Raw genomic sequence first — 25,110 nt, forward strand, 5'->3', positions numbered from 1 at the left:
TGTCGGATGTGTATGAATGTTTGTGTTTGAATGTATTTTGAGTGTATGTTGAGATGCGGGGGTGGGGGGTGTGTCGGATGTGTATGAATGTTTGTGTTTGAATGTATTTTGAGTATGTTGCGATGCGGGGGTGGGGGGGTGTGTCGGATGTGTATGAATGTTTGTGTTTGAATGTATTTTGAGTGTATGTTGAGATGCGGGGGTGGGGGGGTGTGTCGGATGTGTATGAATGTTTGTGTTTGAATGTATTTGAGTGTATGTTGAGATGCGGGGGTGGGGGTGTGTCGGATGTGTATGAATGTTTGTGTTTGAATATATTTTGAGTGTATGTTGAGATGCGGGGGTGGGGGGGTGTGTCGGATGTGTATGAATGTTTGTGTTTGAATGTATTTTGAGTGTATGTTGAGATGCGGGGGTGGAGGGGTGTGTCGGATGTGTATGAATGTTTGTATTTGAATGTATTTTGAGTGTATGTTGAGATGCGGGGGTGGGGGGGGTGTGTCGGATGTGTATGAATGTTTGTGTTTGAATGTATTTTGAGTGTATGTTGAGATGCGGGGTTGGGGGGGGTGTCGGATGTGTATGAATGTTTGTGTTTGAATGTATTTTGAGTGTATGTTGAGATGCGGGGGTGGGGGGGTGTGTCGGATGTGTATGAATGTTTGTGTTTGAATGTATTTGAGTGTATGTTGAGATGCGGGGGTGGGCGGGTGTGTCGGATGTGTATGAATGTTTGTGTTTGAATGTATTTTGAGTGTATGTTGAGATGCGGGGGTGGTGGGGGTGTGTCGGATGTGTATGAATGTTTGTGTTTGAATGTATTTTGAGTGTATGTTGAGATGCGGGGGTGGGGGGGTGTGTCGGATGTGTATGAATGTTTGTGTTTGAATGTATTTTGAGTGTATGTTGAGATGCGGGGGTGGGCGGGTGTGTCGGATGTGTATGAATGTTTGTGTTTGAATGTATTTTGAGTGTATGTTGAGATGCGGGGGTGGGGGTGTGTGTCGGATGTGTATGAATGTTTGTGTTTGAATGTATTTTGAGTGTATGTTGACATGCGGGGGTGGGGGGGTGTGTCGGATGTGTATGAATGTTTGTGTTTGAATGTATTTTGAGTGTATGTTGAGATGCGGGGGTGGGGGTGTGTCGGATGTGTATGAATGTTTGTGTTTGAATGTATTTTGAGTATGTTTTGATGCGGGGGTGGGGGGGTGTGTCGGATGTGTATGAATGTTTGTGTTTGAATGTATTTTGAGTGTATGTTGAGATGCGGGGGTGGGGGGGTGTGTCGGATGTGTATGAATGTTTGTGTTTGAATGTATTTTGAGTGTATGTTGAGATGCGGGGGTGGGGGTGTGTGTCGGATGTGTATGAATGTTTGTGTTTGAATGTATTTTGAGTGTATGTTGAGATGCGGGGGTGGGGGGGTGTGTCGGATGTGTATGAATGTTTGTGTTTGAATGTATTTTGAGTGTATGTTGAGATGCGGGGGTGGGGGGGTGTGTCGGATGTGTATGAATGTTTGTGTTTGTATGTATTTTGAGTGTATGTTGAGATGCGGGGGTGGGGGGGTGTGTCGGATGTGTATGAATGTTTGTGTTTGAATGTATTTTGAGTGTATGTTGAGATGCGGGGGTGGGGGGGTGTGTCGGATGTGTATGAATGTTTGTGTTTGAATGTATTTTGAGTGTATGTTGAGATGCGGGGGTGGGGGGGTGTGTCGGATGTGTATGAATGTTTGTGTTTGAATGTATTTTGAGTGTATGTTGAGATGCGGGGGTGGGGGGGGTGTGTCGGATGTGTATGAATGTTTGTGTTTGAATGTATTTTGAGTGTATGTTGAGATGCGGGGGTGGGGGGTGTGTCGGATGTGTATGAATGTTTGTGTTTGAATGTATTTTGAGTATGTTGCGATGCGGGGGTGGGGGGGTGTGTCGGATGTGTATGAATGTTTGTGTTTGAATGTATTTTGAGTGTATGTTGAGATGCGGGGGTGGGGGGGTGTGTCGGATGTGTATGAATGTTTGTGTTTGAATGTATTTGAGTGTATGTTGAGATGCGGGGGTGGGGGGGTGTGTCGGATGTGTATGAATGTTTGTGTTTGAATGTATTTTGTGTGTATGTTGAGATGCGGGGGTGGGGGGGTGTGTCGGATGTGTATGAATGTTTGTGTTTGAATGTATTTTGAGTGTATGTTGAGATGCGGGGGTGGGGGGGTGTGTCGGATGTGTATGAATGTTTGTGTTTGAATGTATTTTGAGTGTATGTTGAGATGCGGGGGTGGGGTGGTGTGTCGGATGTGTATGAATGTTTGTGTTTGAATGTATTTTGTGTGTATGTTGAGATGCGGGGGTGGGGGTGTGTCGGATGTGTATGAATGTTTGTGTTTGAATGTATTTTGAGTGTATGTTGAGATGCGGGGGTGGGGGGTGTGTCGGATGTGTATGAATGTTTGTGTTTGAATGTATTTTGAGTGTATGTTGAGATGCGGGGGTGGAGGGGTGTGTCGGATGTGTATGAATGTTTGTGTTTGAATGTATTTTGAGTGTATTTTGAGATGCGGGAGTGGGGGGGGTGTGTCGGATGTGTATGAATGTTTGTGTTTGAATGTATTTTGAGTGTATGTTGAGATGCGGGGGTGGGGGGTGTGTCAGATGTGTATGAATGTTTGTGTTTGAATGTATTTTGAGTGTATGTTGAGATGCGGGGGTGGGGGTGTGTGTCGGATGTGTATGAATGTTTGTGTTTGAATGTATTTTGAGTGTATGTTGAGATGCGGGGGTGAGGGGGGTGTGTCGGATGTGTATGAATGTTTGTGTTTGAATGTATTTTGAGTGTATGTTGAGATGCGGGGGTGGGGGGGGTGTGTCGGATGTGTATGAATGTTTGTGTTTGAATGTATTTTGAGTGTATGTTGAGATGCGGGGGTGGGGGGGTGTGTCGGATGTGTATGAATGTTTGTGTTTGAATGTATTTTGAGTGTATGTTGAGATGCGGGGGTGGGGGGGTGTGTCGGATGTGTATGAATGTTTGTGTTTGAATGTATTTGAGTGTATGTTGAGATGCGGGGGTGGGCGGGTGTGTCGGATGTGTATGAATGTTTGTGTTTGAATGTATTTTGAGTGTATGTTGAGATGCGGGGGTGGTGGGGGTGTGTCGGATGTGTATGAATGTTTGTGTTTGAATGTATTTTGAGTGTATGTTGAGATGCGGGGGTGGGGGGGTGTGTCGGATGTGTATGAATGTTTGTGTTTGAATGTATTTTGAGAGTATGTTGAGATGCGGGGGTGGGCGGGTGTGTCGGATGTGTATGAATGTTTGTGTTTGCATGTATTTTGAGTGTATGTTGCGATGCGGGGGTGGGGGTGTGTGTCGGATGTGTATGAATGTTTGTGTTTGAATGTATTTTGAGTGTATGTTGAGATGCGGGGGTGGGGGGGTGTGTCGGATGTGTATGAATGTTTGTGTTTGAATGTATTTTGAGTGTATGTTGAGATGCGGGGGTGGGGGGTGTGTCGGATGTGTATGAATGTTTGTGTTTGAATGTATTTTGAGTATGTTGCGATGCGGGGGTGGGGGGTGTGTCGGATGTGTATGAATGTTTGTGTTTGAATGTATTTTGAGTGTATGTTGAGAAGCGGGGGTGGGGGGGGTGTCGGATGTGTATGAATGTTTGTGTTTGAATGTATTTTGAGTGTATGTTGAGATGCGGGGGTGGGGGTGTGTGTCGGATGTGTATGAATGTTTGTGTTTGAATGTATTTTGAGTGTATGTTGAGATGCGGGGGTGGGGGGGTGTGTCGGATGTGTATGAATGTTTGTGTTTGAATGTATTTTGAGTGTATGTTGAGATGCGGGGGTGGGGGGGTGTGTCGATGTGTATGAATGTTTGTGTTTGAATGTATTTTGAGTGTATGTTGAGATGCGGGGGTGGGGGGGTGTGTCGGATGTGTATGAATTTTTGTGTTTGAATGTATTTTGAGTGTATGTTGAGATGCGGGGGTGGGGGGGTGTGTCGGATGTGTATGAATGTTTGTGTTTGAATGTATTTTGAGTGTATGTTGAGATGCGGGGGTGGGGGGGTGTGTCGGATGTGTATGAATGTTTGTGTTTGAATGTATTTTGAGTGTATGTTGGGATGCGGGGGGGGGTGTGTCGGATGTGTATGAATGTTTGTGTTTGAATGTATTTTGAGTATGTTGCGATGCGGGGGTGGGGGGGTGTGTCGGATGTGTATGAATGTTTGTGTTTGAATGTATTTTGAGTGTATGTTGAGATGCGGGGGTGGGGGGGTGTGTCGGATGTGTATGAATGTTTGTGTTTGAATGTATTTTGAGTGTATGTTGAGATGCGGGGGTGGGGGGTGTGTCGGATGTGTATGAATGTTTGTGTTTGAATGTATTTTGAGTGTATGTTGAGATGCGGGGGTGGGGGGGTGTGTCGGATGTGTATGAATGTTTGTGTTTGAATGTATTTTGAGTGTATGTTGAGATGCGGGGGTGGGGGTGTGTCGGATGTGTATGAATGTTTGTGTTTGAATGTATTTTGTGTGTATGTTGAGATGCGGGGGTGGGGGTGTGTCGGATGTGTATGAATGTTTGTGTTTGAATGTATTTTGAGTGTATGTTGAGATGCGGGGGTGGGGGGGTGTGTCGGATGTGTATGAATGTTTGTGTTTGAATGTATTTTGAGTGTATGTTGAGATGCGGGGGTGGGGGGGTGTGTCGGAGGTGTATGAATGTTTGTGTTTGAATGTATTTTGAGTGTATTTTGAGATGCGGGGGTGGGGGGGGGTGTGTCGGATGTGTATGAATGTTTGTGTTTGAATGTATTTTGAGTGTATGTTGAGATGCGGGGGTGGGGGGGTGTCGGATGTGTATGAATGTTTGTGTTTGAATGTATTTTGAGTGTTTGTTGAGATGCGGGGGTGGGGGGTGTGTCGGATGTGTATGAATGTTTGTGTTTGAATGTATTTTGAGTGTATGTTGAGATGCGGGGGTTGGGGGGTGTGTCGGATGTGTATGAATGTTTGTGTTTGAATGTATTTTGAGTGTATGTTGAGATGCGGGGGTGGGGGGGTGTCGGATGTGTATGAATGTTTGTGTTTGAATGTATTTTGAGTGTATGTTGAGATGTGGGGGTGGGGGGGTGTGTCGGATGTGTATGAATGTTTGTGTTTGAATGTATTTTGAGTATGTTGCGATGCGGGGGTGGGGGGGTGTCGGATGTGTATGAATGTTTGTGTTTGAATGTATTTTGAGTGTATGTTGAGATGCGGGGGTGGGGGGGGTGTCGAATGTGTATGAATGTTTGTGTTTGAATGTATTTTGAGTGTATGTTGAAATGCGGGGGTGGGGAGGTGTGTCGGATGTGTATGAATGTTTGTGTTTGAATGTATGTTGAGATGCGGGGGTGGAGGGGGTGTGTCGGATGTGTATGAATGTTTGTGTTTGAATGTATTTTGAGTATGTTGAGATGCGGGGTTGGGGGGGTGTGTCGGATGTGTATGAATGTTTGTGTTTGAATGTATTTTGAGTGTATGTTGAGATGAGGGGGTGGAGGGGTGTGTCGGATGTGTATGAATGTTTGTGTTTGAATGTATTTTGAGTATGTTGAGATGCGGGGGTGGGGGGGTGTCGGATGTGTATGAATGTTTGTGTTTGAATGTATTTTGAGTATGTTGAGATGCGGGGGTGGGGGGGGTGTGTCGGATGTGTATGAATGTTTGTGTTTGAATGTATTTTGAGTGTATGTTGAGATGCGGGGGTGGGGGGGTGTGTCGGATGTGTATGAATGTTTGTGTTTGAATGTATTTTGAGTGTATGTTGAGATGCGGGGGTGGGGGGTGGGGGGTGTGTATGAATGTTTGTGTTTGAATGTATTTTGAGTGTACGTTGAGATGCGGGGGTGGGGGGGTGTGTCGGATGTGTATGAATGTTTGTGTTTGAATGTATTTTGAGTGTATGTTGAGATGCGGGGGTGGGGGGGGGTGTCGGATGTGTATGAATGTTTGTGTTTGAATGTATTTTGAGTATGTTGAGATGCGGGGGTGGGGGGTGTGTCGGATGTGTATGAATGTTTGTGTTTGAATGTATTTTGAGTGTATGTTGAGATGCGGGGGTGGGGGGGTGTGTCGGATGTGTATGAATGTTTGTGTTTGAATGTATTTTGAGTATGTTGAGATGCGGGGGTGGGGGGTGTGTCGGATGTGTATGAATGTTTGTGTTTGAATGTATTTTGAGTGTATGTTGAGATGCGGGGGTGGGGGGGTGTGTCGGATGTGTATGAATGTTTGTGTTTGAATGTATTTTGAGTGTATGTTGAGATGCGGGGGTGGGGGGGTGTGTCGGATGTGTATGAATGTTTGTGTTTGAATGTATTTTGAGTGTATGTTGAGATGCGGGGGTGGGGGGGGTGTGTCGGATGGGTATGAATGTTTGTGTTTGAATGTATTTTGAGTGTATGTTGAGATGCGGGGGTGGGCGGGTGTGTCGGATGTGTATGAATGTTTGTGTTTGAATGTATTTGAGTGTATGTTGAGATGCGGTGGTGGGGGGGTGTGTCGGATGTGTATGAATGTTTGTGTTTGAATGTATTTTGAGTGTATGTTGAGATGCGGGGGTGGGGGGTGTGTCGGATGTGTATGAATGTTTGTGTTTGAATGTATTTTGAGTGTATGTTGAGATGCAGGGGTGGGGGTGTGTCGGATGTGTATGAATGTTTGTGTTTGAATGTATTTTGAGTGTATGTTGAGATGCGGGGGTGGAGGGGTGTGTCGGATGTGTATGAATGTTTGTGTTTGAATGTATTTTGAGTGTATGTTGAGATGCAGGGGTGGGGGGGTGTCGGATGTGTATTATGAATGTTTGTGTTTGAATGTATTTTGAGTATGTTGAGATGCGGGGGTGGGGGGGTGTGTCGGATGTGTATGAATGTTTGTGTTTGAATGTATTTTGAGTGTATGTTGAGATGCGGGGGTGGGGGTGTGTCGGATGTGTATGAATGTTTGTGTTTGAATGTATTTTAAGTGTATGTTGAGATGCGGGGGTGGGGGGGTGTGTCGGATGTGTATGAATGTTTGTGTTTGAATGTATTTTGTGTATGTTGAGATGCGGGGGTGGGGGGGGTGTCGGATGTGTATGAATGTTTGTATTTGAATGTATTTTGTGTGTATGTTGAGATGCAGGGGTGGGGAGGTGTGTCGGATGTGTATGAATGTTTGTGTTTGAATGTATTTTGAGTGTATGTTGAGATGCGGGGGTGGGGGGGGTGTCGGATGTGTATGAATGTTTTGATTTGAATGTTTTTTGTGTGCTGAGTTGGGGGGTGGGGGTTCGCGTCTGTATGGGTGCTTGTTTGAGAGTTTGCTGATTTGGGGGGGTGGGGGGTTCGGGTCTGTATGGGTGCATGTTTGTGTGTGTGCTGAGTTGGGGGGTGGGGGTTCGGGTCTGTATGGGTGCATGCTTGAGTGTGTGTGCTGAGTTGGGGGTGGGGGGTTGGGGTCTGTATGGGTGCTTGTTTGAGAGTTTGCTGATTTGGGAGGGTGGGGGGTTCAGGTCTGTATGGGTGCATGTTTGTGTGTGTGCTGAGTTGGGGGGTGGGGGTTCAGGTCTGTATGGGTGCTTGTTTGAGAGTTTGCTGATTTGGGAGGGTGGGGGGTTCAGGTCTGTATGGGTGCATGTTTGTGTGTGTGCTGATTTGGGGGGTGGGGGGTTCGGGTCTGTATGGGTGCATGTTTGTGTGTGTGCTGAGTTGGGGGGTTGGGTCTGTATGGGTGCATGCTTGAGTGTGTGTGTGTGCTGAGTTGGGGGTGGGGGGTTTGGGTCTGTATGGGTGCATGTTTGTGTGTGTGTTGATTTGGGGGGTGGGGGGTTCGGGTCTGTATGGGTGCATGTTTGTGTGTGTGCTGAGTTGGGGGGTGGGGGGTTTGGGTCTGTATGGGTGCATGCTTGAGTGTGTTTGGGGCATAGTGTTTGGTTGGGGGTGAGGGGGCCATGGGGCATAGTGTTTGGTTGGGGGTGAGGGGGGCACGGGGCATAGTGTTTGTTTGGGGTTGGGAGCCAATGGGCATAGTGTTTGGTTGGCGGTGAGGGACAGGGGGCATAGTGTTTGGTTGGGGGTGAGGGGGCCATGGGGCATAGTGTTTGGTTGGGGGTGAGGGGGCCATGGGGCATAGTGTTTGTTTGGGGTTGGGAGCCATGGGGCATAGTGTTTGGGGGTGAGGGGGCCATGGGGCATAGTGTTTGGTGGGGGGTGAGGGGGCCATGGGCATAGTGTTTGGTTGGGGGTGAGGGGGCCATGGGGCATAGTGTTTGCTTGGGGGTGAGGGGGCCATGGGGCATAGTGTTTGGTTGGCGGTGAGAGACAGGGGGCATAGTGTTTGCTTGGGGGGTGAGGGACAGGGGGCATAGTGTTTGGTTGGAGGTGGGAGCCATGGGGCATAGTGTTTGGTTGGGGGTTAGGGGGGTGAGGGGGCCATGGGGCATAGTGTTTGGTTGGGGGTGAGGGGGCCATGGGGCATAGTGTTTGGTTGGCGGTGAGGGACAGGGGGCATAGTGTTTGGTTGGGGGTGAGGGGGCCATGGGGCATAGTGTTTGGTTGGGGGTGAGGGACAGGGGGCATAGTTTTTGCTTGGGGGTGAGGGACAGGGGGCATAGTGTTTGCTTTTGGGGTGAGGGACAGGGGGCATAGTGTTTGGTTGGGGGGGGGGCATGGGGCATAGTGTTTGGTTGGGGTGGGAGCCATGGGGCATAGTGTTTGGTTGGGGGTGAGGGGGCCATGGGGCATATTGTTTGTTTGGGGTTGGGAGCCATGGGGCATAGTGTTTGGTTGGCGGTGAGGGACAGGGGGCATAGTGTTTGGTTGGGGGTGAGGGGGCCATGGGGCATAGTGTTTGGTTGGGGGTGAGGGGGCCATGGGGCATAGTGTTTGGTTGGGGTGAGGGACAGGGGGCATAGTGTTTGCTTGGGGGGTGAGGGACAGGGGGCATAGTGTTTGGTTGGGGGTGAGGGGGCCATGGGGTATAGTGTTTGGTTGGGGTGGGAGCCATGGGGCATAGTGTTTGGTTGGGGGTGAGGGGGCCATGGGGCATAGTGTTTGGTTGGCGGTGAGGGACAGGGGGCATAGTGTTTGGTTGGGGGTGAAGGGGCCATGGGGCATAGTGTTTGGTTGGGGGTGAGGGGGCCATGGGGCATAGTGTTTGTTTGGGGTTGGGAGCCATGGGGCATAGTGTTTGGGGGTGAGGGGGCCATGGGGCATAGTGTTTGGTGGGGGGTGAGGGGGCCATGGGCATAGTGTTTGGTTGGGGGTGAGGGGGCCATGGGGCATAGTGTTTGCTTGGGGGTGAGGGGGCCATGGGGCATAGTGTTTGGTTGGCGGTGAGAGACAGGGGGCATAGTGTTTGCTTGGGGGGTGAGGGACAGGGGGCATAGTGTTTGGTTGGAGGTGGGAGCCATGGGGCATAGTGTTTGGTTGGGGGTTAGGGGGGTGAGGGGGCCATGGGGCATAGTGTTTGGTTGGGGGTGAGGGGGCCATGGGGCATAGTGTTTGGTTGGCGGTGAGGGACAGGGGGCATAGTGTTTGGTTGGGGGTGAGGGGGCCATGGGGCATAGTGTTTGGTTGGGGGTGAGGGACAGGGGGCATAGTTTTTGCTTGGGGGTGAGGGACAGGGGGCATAGTGTTTGCTTTTGGGGTGAGGGACAGGGGGCATAGTGTTTGGTTGGGGGGGGGCATGGGGCATAGTGTTTGGTTGGGGTGGGAGCCATGGGGCATAGTGTTTGGTTGGGGGTGAGGGGGCCATGGGGCATATTGTTTGTTTGGGGTTGGGAGCCATGGGGCATAGTGTTTGGTTGGCGGTGAGGGACAGGGGGCATAGTGTTTGGTTGGGGGTGAGGGGGCCATGGGGCATAGTGTTTGGTTGGGGGTGAGGGGGCCATGGGGCATAGTGTTTGGTTGGGGTGAGGGACAGGGGGCATAGTGTTTGCTTGGGGGGTGAGGGACAGGGGGCATAGTGTTTGCTTGGGGGTGAGGGGGCCATGGGGTATAGTGTTTGGTTGGGGTGGGAGCCATGGGGCATAGTGTTTGGTTGGGGTGAGGGGGCCATGGGGCATAGTGTTTGGTTGGGGGTGAGGGGCCCATGGGGCATAGTGTTTGGTTGGGTGTGAGGGGGCCATGGGGCATAGTGTTTGGTTGGGGGTGAGGGGGCCATGGGGCATAGTGTTTGGTTGGGGATGGGAGCCATGGGGCATAGTGTTGCACTCCAAGAGTGAACTCAATAATAAAGCTAAAACAGGCACAGTTAGGAGATGTACATCCTTTGCTTTTTTGAGGAAACCTGACTCAATGAAGGCCATACTCCTCTTGGGTAACCCAAACAGCAAACTATAGCAGTCCAAAATAACGGAATGCCCAATCAAGGGTCAATAAAACATATATAATTTAATTAAACAGACGATATACAATAACTAAATCGAAATAAATGATAGCAATGGAAAATGTGTAGTACAAAATGTAAGTTTGAAATGCAATAAAAATCGTTACCCCTCAAAAACATATCTTTTTCCATGTGTTTAATACAAATTGGGGGTTGAAAAAGCCTCCTGACATGTCCCGCCTACCGCCCCGCCCACTTTTACTTTTCGGCCCACTATAGCCCTCATGTAAGGTACTTTCGGCCCTCTGTCAAAATCAGTTGTGCACCCCTGCACTAGAGGGAAGCTTTCTCAGGCAGTACTGAAGGGTGAAACTAGAGGGTGACCTTTTCAGGCCGTACTGGAGGGTGCCACTAGAGGGAGACTTTCACAGGAAGTACTGGGACGTGCCACTCGAGGGAGGCTTTGTCAGGCAGTACTGAAGGGTGCCACTAGAGGGAGACTTTCTCAGGCAGTACTGGAGGGTGCCACTAGAGGGTGACCTTCTCAGGCAGTACTGGAGCGTGCAACTAGAGGGAGAATTTCTCAGGCAGTACTGGAGGGTGTGGGACCTAAGGTGCTGAACTTGCTTAAGGAGTAATAGGTCAGGTGGGAGAATATAACACTCCATCAAACGGGACATGTAAGGGAGGCTAAAGACCCTAGCTCGGGTCCATAACTGTCACATAGAATGTGTTAATGACTGAGCGGGGCTTGCAGGTCGCGCAGGGTTAATTGAATCAATCGTTTAACACTGGTGTGCGAGAAGAGTTCCTTTCCCTCCATCATACCACGTGCTGGCAGAGTTTTAATTATTGGCATTTTTTGAAAATTGGAACTCACCTCAAGGAACTAAATCCTGATTAGCAAACATTTTGGAACGTTCAGTGTGGCCTAGCCAATCAGGAAGCAGGAATTCTATGCACTAATCTCAGTTAGTGCCTGGAAATGTTGCCTCCCTCTGTCTGGTTGCGCTCAGAGTTCTCTGCTGTCTCTCCTCACCTCCCTTCACCTTTTGGCAACTCGCATAGTCCGCGTCCCTCCTGGTCTCGCTATTCACCATCATTAGTTCACTCAGAGGGCCTTTAAGTCGAGCTTTCTGGGCATCCAGTGGAAAGCAATGCCCATATACCCGGGCATTAACGCATAAGTAATAGATATGGAATCACCTGGCTTAGTTATAGCACCAGCAGCTTTCAATGCGATGCAGGGTGTGCGCCCCCTGGAGCTTCCATTGTAGCGCCCCCTTCTGACTCATCCTCCTCACTCGCAAGTCTTCTTCCTATGCCTAAGTGTGGATGGGTGAGATGGGTGAGATGGGAGGAATTAGAAGGAAGACTGCTAAGTGGGACAGGAGCACCCAAGGAGAGTGACACCCGACTCAGCTGTGGCCCAAGGCATCAACATGGGCAACGGAAAAAGCCACAATAGTTAAACAATGCACTCGTGCACTCCTCATGCACCAGTAGGAAATGCACCCCAACCCAGGGCTGCTTTGCTGATTTTCCCAGCAAAAAAACTTCATTCCGTACAACAACCAAAATATAGTGCTACAGAAATCAAGAAATGAATACCTGTACATACAGAACACGTAGTGCAATGCAAACAAAATGTAGACCTACACAGGCAGCTAATAAACATTCTATCTGTGATGATCTGGCGCCGCTGACACAACACTAAGACAACCGCCCTGCATGTTCTTCAGAAGACAACATTCCTCACAAGGGGCATTCACTGCGGTGTGTCACCCCTCCCAGGGAGCATGGTATCTCCCAGGGCTCGTGCTCGTGTCTCGTGGCAGTGACCACGTGACTGGAATCAAAAAGAATGAGCGGCAACCCGCCCATTAGTCTTGGAAGTAACTGAACACAGTGTGCTGTGTCCTTATTCCCAGTGCCATGCTGGCACTGCGTAGCTGGCTGATGGCCTGCCATGCAGGGCCCCCCACTAATACAGTACCCCTGCTGGGCAACACTGTCCCTAACTGTAGTCATCCTTGTTGGTAGAGCCCCTGTTGGGCAACTCTACTTCTGGGCCCTGCCGAGACCCTGCTGGGCAACTCTGCCTGGGGATGCCAGGGCCCCTGCTGGGCAACTCCGATGCTGTCGTCGGTATTGGCCTGGGGGCCCCCAGGCCATGGAAAAGCCTGTGTGCTCATGGGCTGGCCGCGTCCCCCCTGCCAAGATGCTTCTGCTGGGTGCCCCCAGCATGTGGGCTGGGTGCTCCTAGGCCAGGACATAACATTGGCGACGAGGAGTAAGGGCCCCGGCGCTCCCTGCTGTATTGTGGCGTGCTCGCATGCAGTGTCGGCCGCGCAACAATGGAGGTGGTCTGGGCCCTCGTGCCTCTTATGGTGCGGGCTTCTGGGTGGCCGCTCCAGTGCGACGAGGGCAGGACATAACATTCACTGGCACGAGAATGGCTGGTGGTCCAAGTTCATATGTCAGATACAATCTTCCGGGTCCCGTGGGTGCGAATGATCTAAGAACTCCTGGTAATTTCTTACTCGGTGGCATTCTGCACGAGAGAGCCCCCCACCTCCCAATTTTTCTTATGCGGGAATTGCCCAACAGCCAGCAGTGGCGAAGGAATCTGGCCAATCTGTTGCAGGGGGGATCCATTTTAATCTAGTCTGACAAGACAGTATCCAAGGGCATGCATTAAGAACCGTGGGGGAGGGGCAAGAGCGGCCTCGCTGGCGGCGCTGCTGCAGGAGATCTTGAATTGGACTGAGTGCATCTGTTTATCCTGCAGCTGGTGGGGTCTTCAAACCCAAAGGCAAGGCTCTTTATTGATGGTGCATTGAAACCCTAAAGAACCAGAGGGATTTCCAGTGAGTCTGATGACCATTTCCTTCCTCATCCAGGGGTTTGCGGACACCTCATTGACGACAGTTCTGAGAGACTCACTCGTCCCTGAGGAAGCCTTTCAGAAGGTGGTGCCCACTTTCTCATCCGTCGCATCCCTAGAGGCCATGTCCCTGTTAGGCAGAATCATATGCAGTACCCTTTGGGAACACTACACACAATTAAGACTACAGGTGTAAGCACAATCTCACCTTTGGTACAAGCTTGTACTACACAGTTATAGTGGTAGCAGTGGCGGAGCAGCCAGACTTATCTCAAGAGTAAGTAAGCAGTACAAATAGTTACACAAAGGCCAGCAATTACTATGATTCAGGCAAACACTGACTCAAGGTTTCTAATTAAAAGAATATATATTTATTTACTCAACAGTTGTATAACATTTCACTATTCTAAGCAAGGTCAAAATCACAATCATAAATACACCACAGCACTTCCCTTAAATTCCAGTCAAGTTAAGCTCACAAAATGAAGTGGGCGCAAAATGGCACTCCAGCAATTTAAAAGGGAGGAAAAGATAAAGTTATTAGAAATTAGGCAAAAACCAACAGGTAAGTATACTGAGCAGTTGAACAAGAGAGACTACAGTGAGGAGATCAGCTAGAAAAGGCTTAGGGCCAAAGTCAATAGATCAAAAGTCTTTTGCTCAAGATCACACAGTTCAGGGTAGTTTGCGATAAAGTTTGTGGCACAGATTCCAGACGAGGTTGGTTGGTAGAAAAGTTAGTTCAAAGAGAAGAGAAGGACAAGCCCTCGGGTTGGAGAAAGATTTCAAAAACATTTACTGCGGCTGAGCGAAACGCACAACCGGATTGGCAAAGTACCTTGAAGCGGAGAGGGGGCTGTAGCTGAGGCAGACGTTCCTGGCAGGTCCTGCAGGCTTACGGTTCCTGAAGCGACTGCCGGACTGATCAGAAGTAGGAAGACTGGAGGGTCCTGCACTACCCAGGGAAGAAACCAGCAGCAGCGCCAAACAATGAATAAAATGTGCACTCCTTAAAACCAAAGCAGGGTCCGACCTTCCTGGCTATCCGGCCCACTGTAGCTCTGTACAGCAAATCCGACCAGAGGAGGGGTCCTAGCTTGAAGTTTGGGCAAACTGGTTGGTCCCACCAGCTCAAGGGAAGAAGTTTCCTGGAGGATCTTCTCTGTCATCGGATTTGGATATTCGGACGTGCAGCAGCGCTTCACCTGATGGTTCAGTCGTTGTAGGGGTCCTCTTCTTCCAGTTCCTCGTTGGTTCTTTCGTTCCGGTGGCGACCCTGCTCGTCCAGTCCCAGAGACCTGCTTTTTATGCAGTTTTCCCCCATTCATACAGCCTGGCTGTCAATCACACAGCAGGGTGGTTGGCCTGGCAAGGCCAGTCCCCTTAGCCAATCAGACAAGAGTGCGACTTGGGTTACTAAGGCAACCCATGGCAGGGGTCCAAAGATCCCTCCCTCACATCCTGCCCCTCTAGACTATCAGGCGCCTTAAGGAGGGCTTCTGTGAAGAAGGCCGCGAAAAGGCAGCAAACAAAGGAGTCATCCCCGGTTTGGTGTGCAGAGAAAAACACGAGAAAGACTTTAACAGAAATAAATGGCAAATAAACCCAGCCGCACCCAAATTAAAATGTATTTGGTCAAGCGGGTTTATGTTCGAGGCTATTATGATAGCCTGGAACAATTCCAGGTTTTTATAATATAATCGTGGTAGGAAAGTTAGGGTAGATACCACTGCCACCAGCCAAGACTTAGTGTTAAGGCTCCAAGAGGCACAGACAAAAAGGGGTAATTGTTAACCCTTTCCAATACTCCCATGTAAGATGGGGTGTAATGGGTGGCAACTTTACCTGTTTTTGTGGGACAGTAGTCAGCCCCAGAAACATGGAGTCAGTGGGAAGTCTCAAAGACAACCCTGTGTCACTGCACTGAAGGTGCTGTGTAACACACACAAAAGTGGTGCACATGGAGTAGGTGAGGCTCCAGTGCCCAAGATCACACAGAAAGTAGAAATACACATGGCACAACACATGTAAGTGTGGGAAAAAAGGCTCGCACTCTTACAAGGTGAAGAAAATAAATCCTAGAAATCCAGCAAAGCTGCTGAGGGACTCGGTAGGTAAGGGAAATCAGCCATTTATGAGAATTCTCCCTAACAGTCGTCTCCTGCATTGAAGGTTTGCCCACCGGTGTTGGCATAAAGGACTCAACATGTACTGTTTCTGCTAACCATGCCGCAGTCCCCTGACCAGGATCCCTTTTATCTCAGGTTGCTGTATAAGGCTTTTTGATGCTTTTCAATGCAAGCACCTGCTCTGCTTCAGGTGTGTTAAATTGGTTGAGCAATTCCATACCCGCATCATAAATTCATGCCGAGATCTGTAGGGCACCATGCCTCGTCATCCTCCTCATCCCCAACAGGAGTCTCTTTTTCTGTTCACTTGTTCTCTGCAAGAGTCTACAGTATAACTTCATCAAGCTCCCTTCCGTCCTAGGGTAGGGAGCACATGCTCTCCCTGTGTCTCCTGGGAGACAGGGCCTGGATAGGGGGCGGAAGCGCATTACCCTTCCCTCGACCCTCTACCACTGCTTAACATTTGAGAGCATTTTTTGCAATCCATGACAACATTAATACTCAACCCAGTTCACATAACAGAAGCAGCAGAGGTTGCACTTGGGTGTGCCTTCATTTTGAAATCATCCAGTACCTCTTGAATTGCATTTTCCGAGGTGCGCCAGCACCACCTCTCCTTGTGACGAGATGCCATCTGCGAAGGACTCAATGCCTTAGCGTATTGGAATTTTATTACATACAAGAATGTGGGTTATTCAGTTTCTTAAAGGAAGGCTGCCAATGAGAACCATCTTTCATAAAGCTCTATGCCAAAAGCAAAGTGCAAACATCTGCCTTTGGTGGAACCATCTCCTGACATCCACAACAACTGCTCTGCATATGTCACACGTGCATTCCTGACCGCTGTAGGCACACAAAGTTCCAACGGGCAGAGGTGGCTTTTATTTTAACCTTCTGCAACACTGATTCAAAACATATCATATGTACCTTAGTCAACATGGTGCCACATTCATCTTCAAATATAAGCCAGACCTCGTTGTGGCATAGTGGCTGCTGAGGTCACACAATTATATACTAGTGTCAGCTTGATGAGCAGGACCCAGCTATGACAGGGAATGTGTACTGCTATCTGGCTTGCTGTCCTCACTGCAGCCATGTTGGTCAATGGCCAGGCAGCTGCCTCTTTGATGTTCCTGATGAAGACCAACACCTTCATCTCAGGCACAAAAACCCACACTAGGAGATTTCTTGGGAACAGGTGCTTCAAAGACAACACTAAGAAAAAAAAGCTGCAGTCCCGTTAGGGTGATGATCAGCAGACATGGGAAGGTGCAGAGTTAGATTAGTACGAGGAGAGGGGTGGGCCGAGAGAGGGAGTCCAGCATCTTGGTTTCTGCTAGGGCTCCCCAAAACCTTCCACCCACCTCATGTCCTGCAAGCAAATCAGTCTGGATATGATGCTAGAAGGCAAAATGTATGTGTTACAACAGCATGGGTTGGACCCCGTGTATCAAGCACCCTTGAGGACAATCCCCTTTGACAGTTTTCCTTTATAAGAAGGGTAAACCCCCTCCTCAGTGGATTCATCTTTGGATACTCACAAGAAGAATGAGTCACTGGACCTCTGTTGGGAATGCAACAGATTCCTAAATTCTCTGCCGTTGAGGTGAAGACAGAAGACATCCAAGGCAGAGACAAGCTCTGCTCCCTCGCCATCCTCAGGGAAAAGTGACACTGCTGTGGACCAAGGCCTCTCTGCTGCCCGTGAACTGGAACCCAGATACTGCTCACGCGATGTGTAGGTCGCCCCCTCGCTCCCATAGTTGCCAGTCAATCTTCTGAGTGTGGAAGTTCTGAACAAAGGACTCATCTTGTCTCTGAGACCCTGAACTGGGTCTTACAGTAAACACAGAACCAAGGAAGCGACATCTGGCTCTCCCTGCATCTCTGAACCATCTGAAGGCCCCTGTTTAGGCAATTTCAGCGCTCTCCAGGCCGATGCAAGAGAGTCCCCCAAGTAATTTTCCACCTCAATTCTCAGCCAACTTTGCAGCTTCAAATTTCGCCTGAAGGTGATTCTGAAGTTCTGCTGTCTCTGCATCGCGGACCTGCGAGTATCTCTAGCTTCTCTAACTTGACACCGCCGCCTGGTCACCAGCTTCTTCGAGCTCCTAGCCACTGCTGCTGCGGTACCCCGATGTCATGTTGAGCCAGCTGAGCCAGCTTGCTGTGTAAGGCTCTGATTCTCTGAACCAGAGTCAACCAAGTTTTCCAGCACAGGCAACCCAACTGTGCCGGCTCACTGGCTGTCCCCTGTGATTTCGACCTGCAAGCCATTGCTGCGGCTGAGCAGCACTGCATAGTGGGCCCTGGCGCTGCTGCTCTCTGACTTGATGCCGACTGAGTGCCAAAAGCTCCCAGAGTACCAGTTCAATGCTGAAAAGCCTTGCTCAATACTGCTGAGCTCCACAGGTAAGAACATAAGGAAGTCAAAGAGGTCCTGTCCTGCTGGTTCACCTTAAAGGGCCCTCGTAGCTTTCAAGCCTTCGCTTTCTGCCTTCTGAAAGGCATTTTCTTGAACAGTGGCATTGCTGCTAAAATCCTATTTGTATTTTATTAAATTTATAGTCTGCCTTTCGCCAAAGGCGCTGTACAATAAAAGAAACAGTAAGATCATAACTGAAAAAGATTAATACATATTTACATCAACCGAGAAAGGACAATCATCTTGTTTTTACTTTTAAACTAGAGACGCAAGAAGATAAAGTTAACAGTTTGGAAAATACAAAGAGATGAAGAAGAACAATGTGAAGGGGGAGGACATTCCAGTGCTTGGGAGCTAAAGGAGAAAAAGAAAGAAAATGAGACGAGGGACAAGGTGGCTTAGGAACAGTCAAAAAGAAAAAAATTATGAGATCGCAAGGAAGCATAGAACGAAAGTATGGTTGAGAGTTAGGGTGTGGCCAGACCGTGAGTACACTAAAAAACAATCGCGAGAAAATGATACAAAAGACAGGATTCAAAGGGAAGTAATGAGATTGAGAGTAAAGAAGAAGTAATAGAGGAACAGGAAAGTCGAGAAAAAAGACAAAGAGGAGAATTATAAATAGAATGAAGAGAGAAAAGATGACAAGCAGGGAGACCAAGTAATAACGAAGAGCAGTAATCAATACGAGAGTAAAACAGAAAAAAGAACATCTTTAGTGGTGTGAAAAGATAACGCAAGCACGACGAATGCTAAACAAAGCATAGCGACAGGAACGAGCAATAGAAGCAGTAAGGAGGGAAAAAGAGAGAAAGAATGAAAGATAACGCCCAGATTGCGCGCTGAAAGAGAAAAGGAATGAGTAGACTGAGGAAAGGGAAGAGGAGGACGAGAAAGGGATGGGAGAAATAGTAGAGGGGGAGAACAGAACCTCAGTTTTTGAGGGATATAGATGTAGGAAATGAGAAGAGATCCAATTCTGAACAGCTACAAGAGAGTTTAAGTCAGTGGAGTGTAGGGCACAGTCAAAGGAAGAAAAAGAAAAAAATCTGTGCATCATCAGCGTAAAGATGAAAGGAAAGGTTAAAAGACGAGATAAGAGCAGAAAGAGGAGCAGTGTAGAGAGAGAGAAAAGATGAGGACACAACACCGAACCCAGGGAGACACCATAAAGAAGAGGAAGTGAAGAAGAAGAATGTCCAGCGAGGGTAACAGAAGAAGTCCATTGCGAAAGATAAGAACAGAACCAATTAAGAACAGACCCAGAAATACCCAGGGTGGAAAGAGAGGAGATAAGGAGGGAATAGTCCGCAGTATCAAAGCAACAGATAGGTCGAAAAGAGTAAGACTAGAAGAAAGCTTAGAGTGACGAGCTGTGAGTAGAGAATTAGAGACATGAAGAAGTGCAGTTTCAGTGGAGTGAGACGGACGAAAGCCAGATTGCTTAAATCCTTTTGCCTGACCACCCCTGCCTATCACCCCAGAGTGCCCTTTCTTATGATGTCTGCATTTGCTGTGTTTCTATTACAGGGGTGGGGCTTTGGTGATTTCATTTGTTGTTTGCATTGAAAGTTTATCTTAAGTTGCTATTTTTTTATATAACCTTGATAGTACAATGAATCCAAAATAAAAGAATGTCCTAACATTGTTAGGGTTTCTACTGTTATAAGCTCAGACCCCTCCTGAAGATAGAGCATGCCCTCGACCTGCGCAACCAAAATAGGTGAAGGAGGTATACCTGTCGGGCTGTGCCCCTTTCACCTGTATGATTGGGATCACTGCTGGTTTAGTGTTAGCGTAGGTGAAGGAGGTACACCTGTCGGGCTGTGCCCCTTTCACCTGTATGATTGGGATCACTGCTGGTTTAGTGGTAGCGTAGGCGAAGGAGGTATACCTGTCGGGCTGTGCCCCTTTCACCTGTATGATTGGGATCACTGCTGGTTTAGTGGTAGCGTAGGCGAAGGAGGTATACCTGTCGGGCTGTGCCCCTTTCACCTGTATGATTGGGATCACTGCTGGTTTAGTGTTAGCGTAGGTGAAGGAGGTATACCTGTCGGGCTCTGCCCCTTTCACCTGTATGATTGGTATCACTGCTGGTTTAGTGGTAGCGTAGGCGAAGGAGGTATACCTGTCGGGCTGTGCCCCTTTCACCTGTATGATTGGGATCACTGCTGGTTTACTGGTAGCGTAGGTGAAGGCGGTATACCTGTCTTTCACCTGTATGATTGGGATCACTGCTGGTTTAGTGGTAGCGTAGGTGAAGGAGGTATACCTGTCGGGCTGTGCCCCTTTCACCTGTATGATTGGGGTCACTGCTGGTTTAGTGGTAGCGTAGGTGAAGGAGGTATACCTGTCGGGCTGTGCCCCTTTCACCTGTATGATTGGGGTCACTGCTGGTTTAGTGGTAGCGTAGGTGAAGGAGGTATACCTGTCGGGCTGTGCCCCTTTCGCCTGTATGATTGGGATCACTGCTGGTTTAGTGGTAGCGTAGGTGGAGGAGGTATACCTGTCGGGTTGTGCCCCTTTCACCTGTATGATTGGGGTCACTGCTGGTTTAGTGGTAGCGTAGGTGAAGGAGGTATACCTGTCGGGTTGTGCCCCTTTCACCTGTATGATTGGGATCACTGCTGGTTTAGTGGTAGCGTAGGTGAAGGAGGTATACCTGTCGGGCTGTGCCCCTTTCACCTGTATGATCGGGATCACTGCTGGTTTAGTGGTAGCGTAGGTGAAGGAGGTATACCTGTCGGGCTGTGCCCCTTTCACCTGTATGATTGGGATCACTGCTGGTTTAGTGGTAGCGTAGGTGAAGGGGGTATACCTGTCGGGCTGTGCCCCTTTCACCTGTATGATTGGGATCACTGCTGGTTTAGTGGTAGCGTAGGTGAAGGAGGTATACCTGTCGGGCTGTGCCCCTTTCACCTGTATGATTGGGATCACTGCTGGTTTAGTGGTAGCGTAGGTGAAGGAGGTATACCTGTCGGGCTGTGCCCCTTTCACCTGTATGATTGGGATCACTGCTGGTTTAGTGGTAGCGTAGGTGAAGGAGGTATACCTGTCGGGCTGTGCCCCTTTCACCTGTATGATTGGGATCAATGCTGGTTTAGTGGTAGCGTAGGTGAAGGAGGTATACCTGTCGGGCTGTGCCCCTTTCACCTGTATGATTGGGGTCACTGCTGGTTTAGTGGTAGCGTAGGTGAAGGAGGTATACCTGTCGGGCTGTGCCCCTTTCACCTGTATGATTGGGATCACTGCTGGTTTAGTGGTAGCGTAGGTGAAGGAGGTATACCTGTCGGGCTGTGCCCCTTTCACCTGTATGATTGGGATCACTGCTGGTTTAGTGGTAGCGTAGGTGAAGGAGGTATACCTGTCGGGCTGTGCCCCTTTCACCTGTATGATTGGGATCACTGCTGGTTTAGTGGTAGCGTAGGTGAAGGAGGTATACCTGTCGGGCTGTGCTCCTTTCACCTGTATGATTGGGATCACTGCTGGTTTAGTGGTAGCGTAGGTGAAGGAGGTATATCTGTCGGGCTGTGCCCCTTTCACCTGTATGATTGGGATCACTGCTGGTTTAGTGGTAGCGTAGGTGAAGGAGGTATACCTGTCGGGCTGTGCCCCTTTCACCTGTATGATTGGGATCACTGCTGGTTTAGTGGTAGCGTAGGTGAAGGAGGTATACCTGTCGGGCTGTGCCCCTTTCACCTGTATGATTGGGATCACTGCTGGTTTAGTGGTAGCGTAGGTGAAGGAGGTATACCTGTCGGGCTGTGCCCCTTTCACCTGTATGATTGGGATCACTGCTGGTTTAGTGGTAGCGTAGGTGAAGGAGGTATACCTGTCGGGCTGTGCCCCTTTCACCTGTATGATTGGGATCACTGCTGGTTTAGTGGTAGCGTAGGTGAAGGAGGTATACCTGTCGGGCTGTGCCCCTTTCACCTGTATGATTGGGATCACTGCGCCCCTTTCACCTGTATGATTGGGATCACTGCTGGTTTAGTGGTAGCGTAGGTGAAGGAGGTATACCTGTCGGGCTGTGCCCCTTTCACCTGTATGATTGGGGTCACTGCTGGTTTAGTGGTAGCGTAGGTGGAGGAGGTATACCTGTCGGGCTGTGCCCCTTTCACCTGTATGATTGGGATCACTGCTGGTTTAGTGGTAGCGTAGGTGGAGGAGGTATACCTGTCGGGCTGTGCCCCTTTCACCTGTATGATTGGGATCACTGCTGGTTTAGTGGTAGCGTAGGTGAAGGAGGTATACCTGTCGGGCTGTGCCCCTTTCACCTGTATGATTGGGATCACTGCTGGTTTAGTGGTAGCGTAGGTGAAGGGGGTATACCTGTCGGGCTGTGCCCCTTTCACCTGTATGATTGGGGTCACTGCGCCCCTTTCACCTGTATGATTGGGATTACTGCTGGTTTAGTGGTAGCGTAGGTGAAGGAGGTATACCTGTCGGGCTGTGCCCCTTTCACCTGTATGATTGGGGTCACTGCTGGTTTAGTGGTAGCGTAGGTGGAGGAGGTATACCTGTCGGGCTGTGCCCCTTTCACCTGTATGATTGGGATCACTGCTGGTTTAGTGGTAGCGTAGGTGGAGGAGGTATACCTGTCGGGCTGTGCCCCTTTCACCTGTATGATTGGGGTCACTGCGCCCCTTTCACCTGTATGATTGGCATTACTGCTGGTTTAGTGGTAGCGTAGGTGAAGGAGGTATACCTGTCGGGTTGTGCCCCTTTCACCTGTATGATTGGGATCACTGCTGGTTTAGTGGTAGCGTAGGTGAAGGAGGTATACCTGTCGGGTTGTGCCCCTTTCACCTGTATGATTGGGATCACTGCTGGTTTAGTGGTAGCGTAGGTGAAGGAGGTATACCTGTTGGGTTGTGCCCCTTTCACCTGTATGATTGGGGTCACTGCGCCCCTTTCACCTGTATGATTGGGGTCACTGCTGGTTTAGTGGTGGTGTGGGGCTTAGTAGGCGGTACAGCCACCGCAGAGCAGTAGTCGTTTCATTCCAAGCCTCAACCCTCCGTTTCAGAGACATGCCGAGTGCGCAGGGAAATGCTTTCCTGCCCCTTCATAGTGCTGGGCCTCTAAGCACTATAGTGGCCCTCAGGGCCAGTCTGACAGCCCTTCCCGATGGTCACTGCCACATCCTTGGAACAGTTTGAACGCGTTTGGACACTGCACCGGCTGTGTCCCATGGATCCTGGAAAATGTACCAAATACTAGGAAACAGAAGAGGTGTGGCCACTGTGATGGCGCTTACAAATGAGGGAGGGGCTTACTCTGGGAACGAGGACCAACGCTTTTGGAAGAATATTCTGGAGACGGGATCAGAGAAGGTCATTAGTGAGGGCTGTGGGAGGAATCGTCATACGTAGGGGTAATGAGTCCCATTACATTGGGTAAGAGTAACGGCTGTTATTCCAGTACTCCGAAGAGGAAGGGGCCCGGTGTGAAGCACTAAATATAAACACGTATTATTGTTCTGTACTCCACACTTAATGTCAGTAACTACAGGCACTTTCGCTGTTCGATTGCTAAACATAGATGGTTCTGCCTTTCTTCCAGAAACGCCGATGGTTACATCGACCTCGAGGAGCTGAAGATTATGCTTCAAGCCACCGGGGAGACCATCACAGAGGACGACATTGAGGAGCTCATGAGGGACGGAGACAAGAATAACGACGGCAGAATTGACTACGACGGTGAGTCCTGGGGCTCCCAGCACTGAGAGATGGATGGGCTCCTGGGGGTCTGGAGTGCCCGTGGGGTTGCGGGTAGAATTGATCACATTGCTTTGACCCCCATCATAGATCTTCGCAACATGACACCCCAGCATCACCCCTAGAACCCCTGCTTCTGGGCACGCCCACATTGTAAGCGCACTCTCTCTGCTTGGTGGAATGACAGTCGTCATCTTGATTCACCAGCACCAATGGAATGTTGTCAGAAACAATAACCTAACTCATTGGTAGTCATGTTCACAGTCACTCTGCGTAGGGAGGTCCTGCGTGAGACCCTTGTGTACTACACCAGCCCATGTCACTAGGCTCTGTCATTCCTTGCGTCACACTCTTCCAATAAAGTTGAGTAGTCCGAGGTGGGCAAAAGGGGACCCAAGGCTCTTTGCTGTGGTTGAAGTCCTTTGTCCCACAATGCTTATCCGGGCGCGTGATAATGGCACAGAACAGCAGAGAAAGCCACCAGGAAGAAGACCCACTCTGGAGTGGCCCATGTCAAATGCTGTGCAAAGACGTGTGAAGAGAGGGAAACACATCTCCAGGTCACTAGAAAGTCCCGCCGTGCCAGGCATCGAGGCGGGACCGGCCCTCATTAGGACAAGGGTGGCAGAGAGCAATGTAAACTCCCAGGGAGCATTGCGCCCGCTATGCCTCCCTGACTGGTAAGCCATCTGCCCCATATAATGGAATATGGGGACACTGGGGTGGCACTTCTTGCCTGCTGCTGGCAAGGGTCAGCCACTACACCAGTGTGACTCCGTGCCTCGCCCATGCCCACTATATCCTGGATCCAGGTGGCAAATCTGCATTTACATTGAGCACATCATGGCTTTCATGTTTACTCATCAAGGTGCTCGTCTTTAGCTCTCCCCTGCATGTGGGATACTTGTGTACTTTTGCCCCTAGTGTAAAAATGCCTTCGTTTACAGGTTTACCGAGATCTTTTATCAAGATGCTGGCTACCTCCATCTTGGAGAGACCCAAGTGAGGCGGACACTTAGCGAGTCCACCATGCACGACTGACTGTTGAGTCTGTGTCTGGAAATGCAGCTCTGTAGACCCATTGCTGAGTCTGCATATACATCTTCTGCTGCATGAAGACTTGTTCTCCCACACAGAGCCTCCCCTGCAGAGTCTGTACGACAGATAGACCCCTGATAGATCCCGGCACCAGTCCTCCATCTCTCTGGGATCCACCTGATCCAAATTCCCCTCCAGAGGCTGGGTCTGTATCCTCTGACCAGCAGCAGATAAACCTGTGATGGATCCCGGAACTGGTCCTCTATCTCTCTGGGATCCACCTGATCCAAATTCCCCTCCAGAGGCTGGGTCTGTAGCCTTCTGACCAGCAGCAGATAAACCCCTGATGCAACCCGGCACTGGTCCTCCATCTCTCCGGGATCCACCTGATCCAAATTCCCCTCCAGAGGCTGGGTCTGTATCCTTCTGACCAGCAGCAGATAAACCCCTGATAGATCCCGGCACCGGTCCTCCATCTCTCCGGGATCCACCTGATCCAAATTCCCCTCCAGAGGCTGGGTCTGTGTCCTTCTAACCAGC

General features: G+C 49.5%; 1 protein-coding gene across 1 annotated transcript in view; it reads left to right on the top strand.

Annotated features, from left to right (window-relative positions):
- TNNC1 (troponin C1, slow skeletal and cardiac type) overlaps positions 1-25,110 on the top strand; it is a 128,562-nt gene that overhangs the window by 94,675 nt on the left and 8,777 nt on the right. Inside the window, exon 5 of the mRNA XM_069643193.1 lies at positions 23,378-23,514. Within this exon, the coding sequence (XP_069499294.1) occupies positions 23,378-23,514 (137 nt within the window). The remainder of the gene's footprint in view (positions 1-23,377; positions 23,515-25,110) is intronic.

The sequence above is a fragment of the Ambystoma mexicanum genome, chromosome 2p, assembly GCF_040938575.1.
Source record: "Ambystoma mexicanum isolate Mex_15411 chromosome 2p, UKY_AmexF1_1, whole genome shotgun sequence".
Classification (NCBI taxonomy): Eukaryota; Metazoa; Chordata; class Amphibia; order Caudata; family Ambystomatidae; genus Ambystoma; species Ambystoma mexicanum.